The 12,704-nt window shown below is 52.1% G+C and overlaps 1 protein-coding gene across 1 annotated transcript; it reads left to right on the forward strand.

Moving 5' to 3' along the window:
- The first annotated feature begins 1,992 nt into the window (after positions 1–1,992).
- On the forward strand, positions 1,993–7,934 carry RPL7L1 (ribosomal protein L7 like 1). The gene is made up of 7 exons (XM_003431328.5): positions 1,993–2,095; positions 2,539–2,647; positions 3,227–3,390; positions 4,422–4,559; positions 6,072–6,181; positions 6,313–6,527; positions 7,277–7,934. The coding sequence occupies exons 1-6, from the start codon at positions 2,082–2,084 to the stop codon at positions 6,519–6,521; spliced, it is 744 nt and encodes a 247-aa protein (XP_003431376.1). The 5' UTR covers positions 1,993–2,081; the 3' UTR covers positions 6,522–6,527; positions 7,277–7,934.
- The last annotated feature ends 4,770 nt before the right edge of the window (positions 7,935–12,704 follow it).

Genomic DNA, 12,704 nt, shown 5'->3' on the forward strand with positions numbered 1-12,704 from the left:
TCGGGGCGAGTCACTTCACTTCTCTGTGCCTCAGTTCCCTCATCTGGAAAATGGGGATTAAGACTGTGAGCCCGACGTGGGACAACTTGATTACCTTGTATTCCCCCTTCCCAGGGCTTAGAACAGTGCCTGGCACCTAGTAAGCGCTTAACAAATAATATCATCGTCATCATTACTTCTCCACACCCACAGTTCCTTTGGGACCAAGACTGGCTGTGAGCCCTCGAAGGAGGTAGGGGTGTTACGGATGGTATAGGATTCCTCCATAATAAGGATCCTGAAGATTCTTGCCCCATTTGTTTTAATGGTATTTGTTAAGTACTTACTATGTGCCAGGGATGGTACTAGGCACTGGGATAAATCAGGTTGAACACAGCCCATGTCCCACATGAGGCTCCCAATCTAAATCCTCATTTTACAGTTGCGGTAACTGAGGCATGAAGAAGTGAAGTGACTTGTCCAAGGTCACAGAGCAGACAAGTGGAGGTGGTGGGATTAGAATCCAGGTCCTTCTTCCTGCCAGGCCCGGGCTCTAGCCAGTAGTTCACGCTGTTTCTCAGCAGATAGGATGTGGCTTCTGTCTGGGCTGGGCCGGGCCAGGCCAGGACTCCTCCACTCGGCCCAGCCCAGGTCCCCAACATAACAACTCGTCACCATCCCCCCACCCCGGCCGGGTCTGGGCGAGCGAGAGCCACAGGACTCCGGCCTTTGGGGTGGTGGGGAGATGAGCCCCCAAGGGGCAGAAGTGGAAGTGGCTCAGTGGAAAAAGCCTGGGCTTGGGAGTCTTAGGTCATGGGTTCGAATCCTACTCTGCCACTTGTCAGCTTTGTGACTGTGGGCAAGTCACTTAACTTCTCTGTGCCTCAGTTACTTCATCTGTAAAATGGGGGTTAAGACTGTGAGCCTCATGTGGCACAACCTGATTCCCCCAGTGCTTTGAACAGTGCTCTGCACATAGTAAGCGCTTAACAAATACCAACATTATTATTATTAAGGGAAAGGGACCGGGAAGAAAACGAGGAGGGAAGAAGCACTAGGCAAAGTGACAACTCTTTTATCTTCCTCTGCGGCCTTTCCTTCTTTGTAAGATCATTCTGGGCAGGGACAGTGTCTGCTAATTCTCTTGTATTTGACTCTACCAAGCGCTCAGTACGGTGCCTCGCACAAAGTAAGAGCCCAATAAATCCCACTGATTGATTCCTCCCTAGTCCCCTTTTACTCCTCGCCCCCGCATCCAAAATAAACAATTGGCTCTCCTGATTAAGGGTGCCTTTGGGCTCGGGAAGGGGAAAGCCCCTCCTCTGGGGTCCTGGTTATTCATTCAGTGGTATTTATTAAGCGCTTACTGTGTGCGGAGCACCGTACTAACCAGTTGAAGCTCAGCCGGAAGAAATCCTTACTCGCGTCAATGGGACGGTTTTCTGGGGGCAGAAAAGAAACACACACCTCCTTTACACAATCCCCTTTTTTCCTTCTTCCACCTACGTGTCCAGTATTTTTGGGCCTGTCCCCTCCGCTGGATTACAAGTTCCTTGAGGGCAGGGTTCAGGTCCAGCGCTTAGAACAGTGCTCGGCACATAGTAAGCGCTTAAAACATACCAACATTATTAGTTCTACTTCCCCGGGCGCTCAGTACAGCGTTCAGGCTGGGCGCCCACCAATGCCTTTTGATTGACAGGTTGGCGTCGACGGGGACGGAGCGCTCGGCGGGCGCCGGAAGTGCCCCCGTTTTGCACTGCATTGTGGGAAATGTAGTTCCTTGACCTTCGACAGGCCTGAACCTCCCTCCCCCTCGGAAATAAGAAAAGCGCTCTGATTAAGGTTTCCTTTCACCCGGTAGCTGGGGGGATTGAAGATGGAATTAAACCGTTGCGAGGAGAGGGCGGTGAGAGAGTGACAAGGGGTAAAGGAAGAAAGGCGTGGAGGCAGCGACCATAGAGTCGACGTCCTCCCGGGGCTTGGATAGCCTGCCCTTAGGGGGCCACTCTATAGTTTAAGTGAGGTAGAGCGGCGCTCCTTCCGGCCAGGAAGACGAGGTCGCGTGGCGGTAGTGGAGCCGCTGGGGCAAGGGACGGCGGAAGATGGCGGATCCGGAGTAAGCGTCGGTCCTGGGAGAGGGCGCCTAGGATCCAGAGCCATCCGCGGGGCTGCGGCCCCAGGGAGGATGAAGGAGCTTGAGGCGGCTTGGGAGAGAGTTTGTAAGGGCGGATTGGCCGCCCGCTGGTCTTTTGGAGAGAGGGACGCCCCGCTGCCGTTGACCAAAGGGGAAGGGGGCGCGGGGTCAAAAGGCAGAACCTGGGAAGGGGTGGTACCCCCTCTCCCTCGCTAGTTCAACCCTCAAATTGGCAAGGAGGGGACTCGCTTTGCCTTGGGGCAGAGAAAGGACAAGATAAATTGGGATTGGCCTTGGGACTTGTTTTAAGCTGGGGCAGAGAAAGAGGGCCGGTTAAATGGGGATTGGCCCGGGAACAGGGGAACTTGCAATCCTTGTCTCAGATTGTCTTCTTAAATTCTGACCGCCCCCGTTTTCTTCGCCAGACCCCAAAGAAAGATCCCTCTGGTCCCAGAGAATCTCCTGAAGAAGAGAAAGGCGTATCAGGCCCTCAAAGCTACCCAGGCGAAGCAGGCACTTCTGAACAAGAGGAAGGTGAGGGCAGTGGTTTGGGAAGCAGTCGGTTTGCATTTGGTGACTTCAAAAGAATGGACTCTCGACTTTCCATTAAAGATTGTTTGGATTAAATGCATTTGAGTTTTATTTTCTTGCTTTCACAGTAAGCAAAGTTTTCTAATGTTTAAACAACCACAAAAGCCCACCTGTTGCTTTTCCTCCAACCAACTGATGTTGCCAGATCTCCTTAGATTCTTGCATAGGTCTCTGTTGTCTTGGGGTTTATGTACAAACTTCTGGTGGTCGTGGTATTCCTCCCTAATTAGCCTCCCTTTCTCCTCCACCTCTCCCTGCTTCCTCTTCAGTTCCAACCAGCCTCCCTTTCCTCTTCTGCGCGTCTAACCTTTTACTATCAGAGCACCCGGCTTCCCTGAGTAACCCCAATCCCCCTACTACTCGTATTTCATTGCATCCAACAGACTCTCACTCCTATTTGTTTATGTCCCATCTGTTTTGTGATCCCCATTAGATTGTAAATTCTTGGTGTCTTAATGATTGAGGGTCAATTTTCAGCCCTGTCGAAGTGGTGGATTTTAATGCTCTCTTGACTTTCTCTAGCTTCAAAGAGGGAAACAGATCAAGTTCAAGAGACTTGAGGCATTTGTTCACGATGCCCAGCGCAAACAACGCGATGTGGTGCGGCTCCGACGCCTGAAAGTGAAGCCTAGAGGATTGGAGATGCCCGAGGGGCACCCGCTGGTCTTTGTAGTCCGCATCAAAGAGTAAGATCCCATGCCATCCTCCGGGCTAGAATGACCAGTTTGATCCCAAGGGTCTCAGTCAATCAGTGGTATCTTTTGAGTGCTTTTTTTTTTTTTTAAATAGTATTTAGTGGTTACTATGTGTCAGGCACTGGGGTAGATACAAGATAATCAGGCTCACATTCTCACCCCCATTTTACAGGTGAGGTAACTGAGGCACAGAGAAGTAAAGTGACTTGTCCAAGGTCACCCAGCCAGATACGTGGTGGAGCCAGGATTAGAACCCAGGTTCTTCTGACTCTTAGGTCCAGGCTCTATCCACAAAGACATTCTGGGTGCAGAGCGCTGACTGTAAGCTCACTGTGGGTAGGGGAATTGTCTGTTTATCGTTATATTATACTCTGCCAAGCATTTAGTGCAGTGCTGTAAACACAGTAAGTGCTCAGCACATGAACTGAATGAAGAGTAAGTGCTTGGGAGAGTACAATACCACAGAGTTGGTAGGCATGTTCCTTGCCCACAACAAGCTTAAGTCAGGCCAGGTTGCGTGCTTGGATCCCTGGTTTTCTTTCCACAAAGCAGTGTGTCCGTTCCTGGGTCAGGTTTGTCAGGGAAGGATAGGGTGGTCTGCCTAGCCGCCCTTCCTCTTTTCAGGCCTCCAGTGACAAACGGTAGCTTTGCCATCCACGCATCCCTCTGTGGAGACGGCCCCGGGTACTATCCGGGGTTACGCTGAACGAGGAATCTTCTGGGGCAGCCAGTCACGAGGAATCGGTCCCCCCGGACAGGAGGGCTAGAGAAGGTGCAGAAAGTGAGTGCAGGATGCCTCTTCTCGTGGGGTCCCTCTGTTCCTTTTCATCCAGCTGGAACCCCCGAAGGTCTTCCATTGGGGTGCGAGATGAAAAGTTTGGCAGCTAGTCCCGGAGATGCCCGAGGCTGCCTGGGCTGGGCCTTTTGAGCAGAACCCTGAAACACCTGGGGCCTAGGACCTCCCTGCTTGTGACTAAGGTACCCCACCGGAAAGTCTGATTTCTGCACCCTCTTTCTTTCAGTATCCAGGGAGTGAGCCGGCATGTGAAGAAGGTCATTGAGTTCCTGCGGCTGCACAAGATCTTCAGTGGGGTTTTTGTCAAGATGACGGCCAGTTCCATAAAGATGCTGCGGATTGTGGAGCCTTATGTGGCCTGGGGGTGAGTTAGGGACAGCTGGGTTGGAGGGTGGGATTCTGGGTGCCTGGTATGGAAAGAGAAGGGGATATACATCTCTTTTCTTTTTATTTATTTCCCTCCCCCCGGCGCCCCTTGTTCCCTGTGCCCTACCTACAGGCTAAGTACGTAGCGGGGTGGTTGGTAAGGGTAGAGTGTGGTGGGTGGGCTCCCAGATTCACCGACAGGTTGGGAAGTGAGTTTCCCCGGAGCAGCACGTGGTATTTGTTGAGCGCTTATTATGTGCAGGGCACTGTACTAAGCGTTTGGAGAGTACAGTACAACAGAGTTAGCAGATATGTTTCCAGCCCATAGGTGAAAGGAAGCCCCTTGGCCAGGGGTGGGGGACCATCAGCTTAGTGCCTGTGGGCTGCACAGTGGCATATCAGCCCTCAGGAGAGGTGGGAAGGGAACAGAAAATCTTCAAACACAGTGAGCGAGTGAGCCTGCCCAGGCCCTCTTTGCTAAACTTGGTGGTGTAAAGAAAGGTACTTGCCAAAGGGAAGTGCTCTTAGGCAAATACACTGCTTATACAGGTGAAACCTCACTATAATGAGCAATTTGAAAAATGTGAAGTGACTCAGAGAAGCAGTATTGCCTGGGGGAAAAGAGCACAGGTCTGGAAGTCAGAAGACCTGGATTCTAATCCCAGCTAATTACCTGCTGTTGACCTTGGACGAGTCACTTCACTTCCCTGGGCATCAGCTTCCCCATCTCTGCAGCACTTTATGTACATATCTTTTAATTTATTTATATTAAAGTCCTCCTCTGGACTGTAAATTCATTATGGGCAGGGAACGTGCCTGTTAATTCTGTTGCACTGTACTCTCCCGAGCGCTTAGTGCCAGTGCCATGCTCTGCACATAGTAAGCGCTCAATAAGTACCATTGATTGATCATGTACAAAATGGGGGTTAAATCTTCTTCCCTCCAACTTAGACTTTGAAGTCCCTGTGGGACAGGGACTGTGTCCAATTTGATTATCTTATATCTACCTCAGCACTTAGAATCTGTTTGACACATAGTAAGCACTTAACATTCATTCATTTGATCATATTTATTGAGCACTTACTGTGTGCTGAGCACTGTACTAAGCGCTTAACATGTTCCACCATTATTATCAGGGTGGGGGCCTGCGCTTTGCTGGGATGTTGTTAGTAGTATCCAAGTTGGGGGTGGGAGCTGTGGAGGCTGCACTCATCACAGTGAACGGTTTTTGTGTGTCTCCCTCGGGGGTCATTCGAGAACTCATTTTTCTGTAGGTGGTTCTCCAAAGTGCTCTGCACTCAGACAATCAGTGAATACCATTCATTGTTTTTACACTGGTGTTGAGTAGTGTTGAGCTGAGTTGCTTTTCTCAAAATGAAAATGGGTTGCGGGGAAGGACTGCAAACAGAGAGAATGAAAATGTGAATCGGGGAAAGATGAGTTGACTCAGCCGAGGTACTGGGGAAGAGCAGGACCAGTACAACTGCTTCACTGTCTTCCTTGGGCACAGCTACCCCAACCTGAAGTCTGTTCGCGAGCTCATTCTCAAACGAGGCCAGACCAGGATCAACAAGAAGCTCGTCCCTCTGACGGACAACACCCTGATTGAGAAGCATTTAGGTGAGGCCCGGGACGAGAACAGTTGGGCACTCCATTGGGGGCGGGGGGTGGCAGATGAAGAGGGGTGGTCACGGGGTAGGAAGAAGAGGCGGAGCTGTTCGGGGACCGAATACTGCCCGTGTCTTTTCCAGGGAAGTTTGGAGTCATTTGCCTGGAAGACCTCATTCATGAAGTCTACTCGACAGGCAAACATTTCCAGGAGATGACCCAGTTCCTGTGTCCGTTCCCCCTGTCGGTGGCCCGTCACGCTGCCCAGAATAAAATGGGCTTCCTCAAGGAGATAGGCAAACCGGGATACCAGGGCGAGACCATCAACCAGCTCATCCGGCAGCTCAACTAGTTCCGGGTGAGGACTGGGCGCTTTCTGCCCCCCTCTAGCCACAACAAGGCTGGAAGCGGTGGGCCTGACCTTAGTGGAAAATATCGTTTTTAAACCCTCCCTCTCAGTTTGCTTGTGTTCTCCTTTGTGCATCCTCTCCCTTTACGCAAAAAGGAAAGCAATCAGAAAAAACAAAACCTTGTGGGGGAAGCATTTAGTCTAGTGGGTTTCACACACATCCATCTTTTTTTATCCTCTGAGTACCTTCATGGAAAGAATGAAACTCACTTCCAGAGTAACTGGGCTAATGAAAAGGTGGGTGTAAGGCCCACCCAGCCCAGCAGCCCTGGGGTCTTTCAGGGACCCTGGAACACAGTTGCTGGGTTCTGGATGCAAAGCAGGCATTTGATATGTTGGAAGTGGTGACCCTGAAAGGTTTTGGAGGAAACCCCCAAGGATTTCATTTTCTGTCAGTTCTGTCAAACTAATTGACAAAATCTGGGAGCAAAGAGAAGATCTCTTGGCCATTCTATCCATTGTGTCTCTGCTCCACTGCTCTGAGGGGAACCAAGGGCACTTTGCAAAGGTGGCAGTTTCTGGGTCTGCTCCCCGTCTGACTGCTCAGAATAAAATGGGGTCATTCAAGATGGACAGGCCTGAGTGTGGACAGGTGGTGTTTCGAAAAGGTGGTGAAGAACTGAGATGCCTCCTCATTTTCTGTCTTTATCTTCCCAAATTGTCATGGGCTGCTAATAAGTCTCCTTTTCTCTCACCAGGATGGCCGAAAGCTGGGGCTGTTCGTGAGTTATGTCAGCGTTCACGGTAGACATCTAGTGCCCTCACAAAGAAGATACTTTACACTGGATCTTTGGGAACTGTTGGGGGTGAGAAGTCGTGACCTCCCCTAATCCGGTCCTGAAGCAATCTGGCCCTTCTCTCAATTGAGGGATTAATTCTCAGGAAGGACGTGTGTGACCGTTGCAGCTGAGCGGAAAAGTCTTTCTCCTTCCCGAGCTGGGGCCCTGCCTCCCAAGAAACAATCTTTTGACCGTGGGGAATGCCTGACAATTTCGGTGTTAAGCACAGCATTGACGTTGACCTTGCGCCACAGAACATTTTCCAGCCCAACCCAGACCGGAAATCCGGGACCCTGGACCGTGGAGGGAAGCGGGGTTTGTCACGTGCTTAGCTGGCCGTGAACTGCTCCACGTTGTCCCGGCAGTTTGCGCCAAGGGTTGATACGTGGAACTTCCGCTTGTGCAATGGGAAGCCCTGGCACAGAACAACCAGGCTAAACCTGACATTTGAGACTTGGACTTGAACAAGGGGTCCCTGGCCAAATTCTTGTCCACTTGAACCGGGGTTTCAGACCTACAGCTGATGTCTTTTCAGGTGCAGGGGTGGTTCTCAATTAGGAATTACTTTTCTAAAAACTGTTTGGATTCCTTTTTTTTAACTTAAGTACTTACCATGTGCCAAGCACTACAGTAAACCTTAGGGTAGAAACAAAATAATGAGAGCAGACACAGTCCCTGTCCCACATGAGACTCTATTTGAATTAGGAGGGCCATCAGGCATTTAATACAGGAGAAGCCTATTCAATTTTATAAACACAAATGCACACCCAGCATTTGGCCTGGAGAAAGTCCCCCTGGAGTCCCTGCCCACTTCCAGGGTGTGTGTTTTTGGGGGGGGGGGGGGGGGGGCAGCGGTATCCACAAAGTTCCAGCACCACACAAAGTGCCATTTTTCAAACCGGCACATAGTGTTGATAGTTGTATATAGTAAGAACAAGCTGGGCAAAATGGGGTGACTCATCTGCCACTGGCCCCAATTTTGTACCCAGCGGTGCTTGGGCGATGTTGGCTGATACTGACTCCCATTTTCCTTGCTCCTACCGCCCCCCCAACGACGAGTGTGTTTCCAGGCTGCTACACTGTTGTAGCCGGATTATGCTTCAGGGTTCTAGGCCTGTTTGCTTCACCTTGTAGTTCTTTCACTTGGGCTAGAGATTGCTGTTTGACCTGGGCAGCTGGGTGTTGCAGAGCTTGGCCCAGGCCAGAATCCCCTTACTGGATCCAGTTCTGGCCTGATCTAAGTCATTAGTGGTGGCGAGGGGATGGGGAAGATGGTCCACTTCTGGCTGGGCAGAACCTTCTCCCAGGGCAAACCAAAGAAAGGATTTACAGAGGCTGCTTGTGATCCTCATGTCCCACAATCCCATTAGGGACTGGAGGAATTAATTGCCTCAGTCTCTTTGCCGAAAGCCCAAACTCTGGAGGCAGATGGCTGTCATTTGAATCCCTGAGGGCTCCGTGGAGGGGGCTGCTTGTGGCAGCTAGGCTGGTGGGGGGGGTGGGTGTGCACCATTTCCTTAATACAGAAAAAGGCAAGGGGCCAGCCTCAACTGCACTTCATTCAATAATATTTACTGCTTACTATGTGCAGAGCACTGTACTAAGCGCTTGGAATGTACAATTCGGCAACAGACTTGTTGCCCTCACAGAGTTACTGCAGGCTGGGTCATTCATTCAACCGTATTTATTGAGGGCTGACTTTGTGCATTTGCACTGTACTAAACGCTTGGGAAAGTACACCGGAACAGACACATTCGCTGCCCACCACGAGTGTACAGTGCAGAGGGGGAGAGGGACGCAATAAAAAATGTTACATGTACATAAATGCTGTGGGGTTGCGACACAACAAGGGAGTGGGAGGCGAGCAAAGGTGGGGTTCAGAAGGGAAGGCTTCTCGGAGGAGACATGCCTTCCATACGGCTTCCAAGTGGGGTCGAGTCACTGTCGGACAGGAGGGAGGGCGTGGACGAGAGGCCAGCGGCGAGATAATGGTGGTATTGTTAAGTGCTTACTATGTGCCGAGCACTGTTCTAAGCGCTAGGGTAGAGAGTCGTCAGGTTGTCCCACGTGAGGCTCCCAATCTTCATCCCCCTTTTACAGACGAGGTCACTGAGGCACCGAGAAGTGAAGTGACTTGTCCAAAGTCACCCAGCTGACGGGTGGCGGAGCCGGGCTTGGAACCCATGACCTCTGATTCCTAAGCCCGGGCTCTTTCCCCGGAGCCGTGCTGCTGCTCTGAGATACTGAAGAGAAGGTTAGCGTTGGGTGTCAGTCGGCCGACGAAATTCGGAAACGGCTTCTCCGGTTTCTAGTCGTGTAAAATGAGGTCACGCTATGGTATTTCGGTGTCCCCGGGAGTGCCAGGACCGTCCGGGAGCCTTGGCCCGTCGAAAGGGGGGAGAGCCCCTTCTCCGTGGTGTCTTTTTCGGGGAGTAAGTAGAACCGACGTGTCCTCCGAGGGCCCGCCCAGGCCTGCTGGGCGCCAACCGGGGTCGGGGCCGGTTCGTCCTTTCATTCAGTAGCGTTTATTGGGCGCTTGCCCCGTGCAGAACACTGGACTGTGTGGGTGGAGAGCGAAGGCGCGTGGGGCTCCCAGGGTTTGGGCCTGCGGGGGAGGCGTGAGGCGGTGGGCTGCTGGCAGGTCTCGACGACGCTCCGCTGCTCGAGCCCGGGGAGGGCCCCGCCCCGCTGCACCAGGCGGACCATTTCGGAGAAGGGCAGCGCGGCCGGGGCTCCCCGGGGCTCCCCCTTCTCCCCGGCGGGCGCTCTGTCCGCGCCCTCCTCCCTGCCCTGAGCGGCCATGGCCAACTGTGGGGAAAATGGCGGCCGGCCGGGCCCGAGTAGGCCGCCGCCGCCGACGTCACTTCCGCCCCCCCGGCCGGCTGGATCATACCAAGGCCCACGCCGATCCGGGGGGTAGTCGCTGTCTCAAGGCGAAGCGGGTCATACCAAGGCCTACTACGAGCGGGGGGGGACCTCTGAGGGAGGGAGGAGCGGCCCGGTGGGAATAACAATAATGGTAGCTGTCAAGCGCTCACTATGTGCCGGGCGCTGTAATAATAATAATAATAATGTTGGTATTTGTTAAGCGCTTACTATGTGCAGAGCACTGTTCTAAGCGCTGGGGGAGATACGGGGTAATCAGGTTGTCCCTCGTGAGGCTCACAGTCTCCATCCCCATTTTACAGATGAGGGAACTGAGGCCCAGGGAAGTGAAGTGACTTGCCCACAGTCCCACAGCTGACAAGTGGCAGAGTCGGGATTCGAACCCCTGACCTCTGACTCCCAAGTCCGGGCTCTTTCCACTGAGCCTCGCTGCTTCTCTAAGGGGACTCGGTGAGTCCCATGTGGGGCTCACAGTTTCAATTCCCATTAACTGAGGCCCGGAGAAGTGAAGTGACTGGCCCAAGGTCATACGGCACACAAGGGGCAGAGCCAGGATTAGAACCCATGACCTCCTGGCTCCCAGGCTCGGGATCTATCCTCTACGCCACCCTGGGAAGGGAGGCAGAGAAAGGATGGGGGGAGATGAGGCCATGGCTCCCAGTAGATGCTGTCACTTTTATCTTGAATAACAGTAATAATCACTGTAGTCCTCCAGAAGCAACATGGCCTAGTGGTAGAGCACGGGCCTGGGAGTCAAAAAGACCAGGATTCTGATCCTAACTCCTCCACTTATCTGCTTTGTAACCTTGGGCAAGTCACTTCACTTCTCTGGCCTCAGTTACCTCACCTGTAAAACGGGGATTAAGACTACGAGCCCCATGTAGGACGTGGACTGGGTCCAACTCGATTAGCTTGAATCCACCCCAGCGCTTGGTACATAGGAACCATTTAACAAATACTATTTTTTAAAAAGTGCTTACAACGCGTCAAGCAATATGATGCGATCAGATCAGACCCAGACCCTACCCCAAATGGGACTCACAGCCTAACGGAGAGGACGAACAGGTATTGAATCCCCATTTTAGATGAGGAGACTGAGGCGCTGGGAAGTTAAGGGACTTTGCCCAAGGTCACACTGCAGGCAAGCGGCAGAACTAGGAATAGAACCCAGGTCTACTGACTCCCAATCCTGCTCTCTTTCCACTAGGCCAAGTCTTCCACGCTGCAGAAAAATAGACCTACACTCAAATAAACACAGTTGTGCAATTCAATTCATACACCTAAGGATCCCCTATGGGGTGCCTGAGCTGTGGGTAACAGGACATAGAGAAATCCACCCTTTACCCTAAGGGAATTTACAATCTAGCAAAAACAAGGTTTTGTCCATAAGTCCACCAGGAGCTGTCAGGGCTGCACTAGACTTTGGTTGTGAGGAAGAGCATTGGGAGAGTTAGACTGTGATCCCCAATCAATCAATCGATTGATCGTCTTTACTGAGAGCTTACTGTATGTGCAGAGAATTGTACTAAGTGCTTGGGAGAATACAATATAACAGAGTTGAGTGACATGTTCCCTCCCCACAGCAAGCTCACATTCTAGAGGAGGAGACAGACATTAATATAAATTAATTATGGATCTGTACAGAAGTGCTGTGGGGCTGAGGGAGAGGTGAGTAGAGGGTGCCAATCCAGGTGCAAGCCCCCAACTCCAATATCATTTCTCCTGAAGGAAGCTGGGGGCCCATAACCCCTGACTAAGTGCGGAAAGGTGTTGGGCAGAGCCAAAGCCCCAGTCCTCAGGCTCCATGACACCAGGATGGAGCAAAACCCAGGACTCCGGCTTGGACAGAGCGGACTGTAAAGAGCTGTGCACTGCCTGGGGGAAAAGGAGAGAGGTTGGATTCACTCTGCTCTCTTCCATTCTCTTTCTATAGGCTGTTCTGCTGCTATTCCTCTTCTTCTTCCCCTTACCCCACTTTTAAGGGTCCTGTCCAGGAGGAATTTCACTTAGCAATGGGAGAGGAATCCACCACACTTGCCCAGGTTAAATTCATTCATTCATTCAATAGTATTTATTGAGTGCTTACTATGTGCAGAGCACTGTACTAAGCGATTGGAATGTACAATTCTGCATGTCCCCTCTTTTCTAGGGCACTAAGCATCTTGAGGCTGAGCTCTGAGCCTTCTCCTTCCTCTGCCGTTTCTCACACTGCCTGGTGCGGTGAGGGTGCAGCGAGCGGGGACTGAATGAGGGGAGGCCCCGGGGAAGAAGGGGCCACCGGCAGTGTGGCCCAAGAGGGAGGGTCCCGGCTCATGGGCGAAGGAATCAGAGGAGGGGGCTTTGCTTCGGTCGAGGGAGAGAGAGGAAAGACTGAACTCCAGGGGGGTGGGGGAGGGAGAGCTAAGCCAACCTGTGGGGGGAGGGACAAACCAGGCCCTGGGAACCAACTCCCCTATGCTGA

Source organism: Ornithorhynchus anatinus, chromosome 19 (assembly GCF_004115215.2).
Source record: "Ornithorhynchus anatinus isolate Pmale09 chromosome 19, mOrnAna1.pri.v4, whole genome shotgun sequence".
Lineage (NCBI taxonomy): Eukaryota > Metazoa > Chordata > Mammalia > Monotremata > Ornithorhynchidae > Ornithorhynchus > Ornithorhynchus anatinus.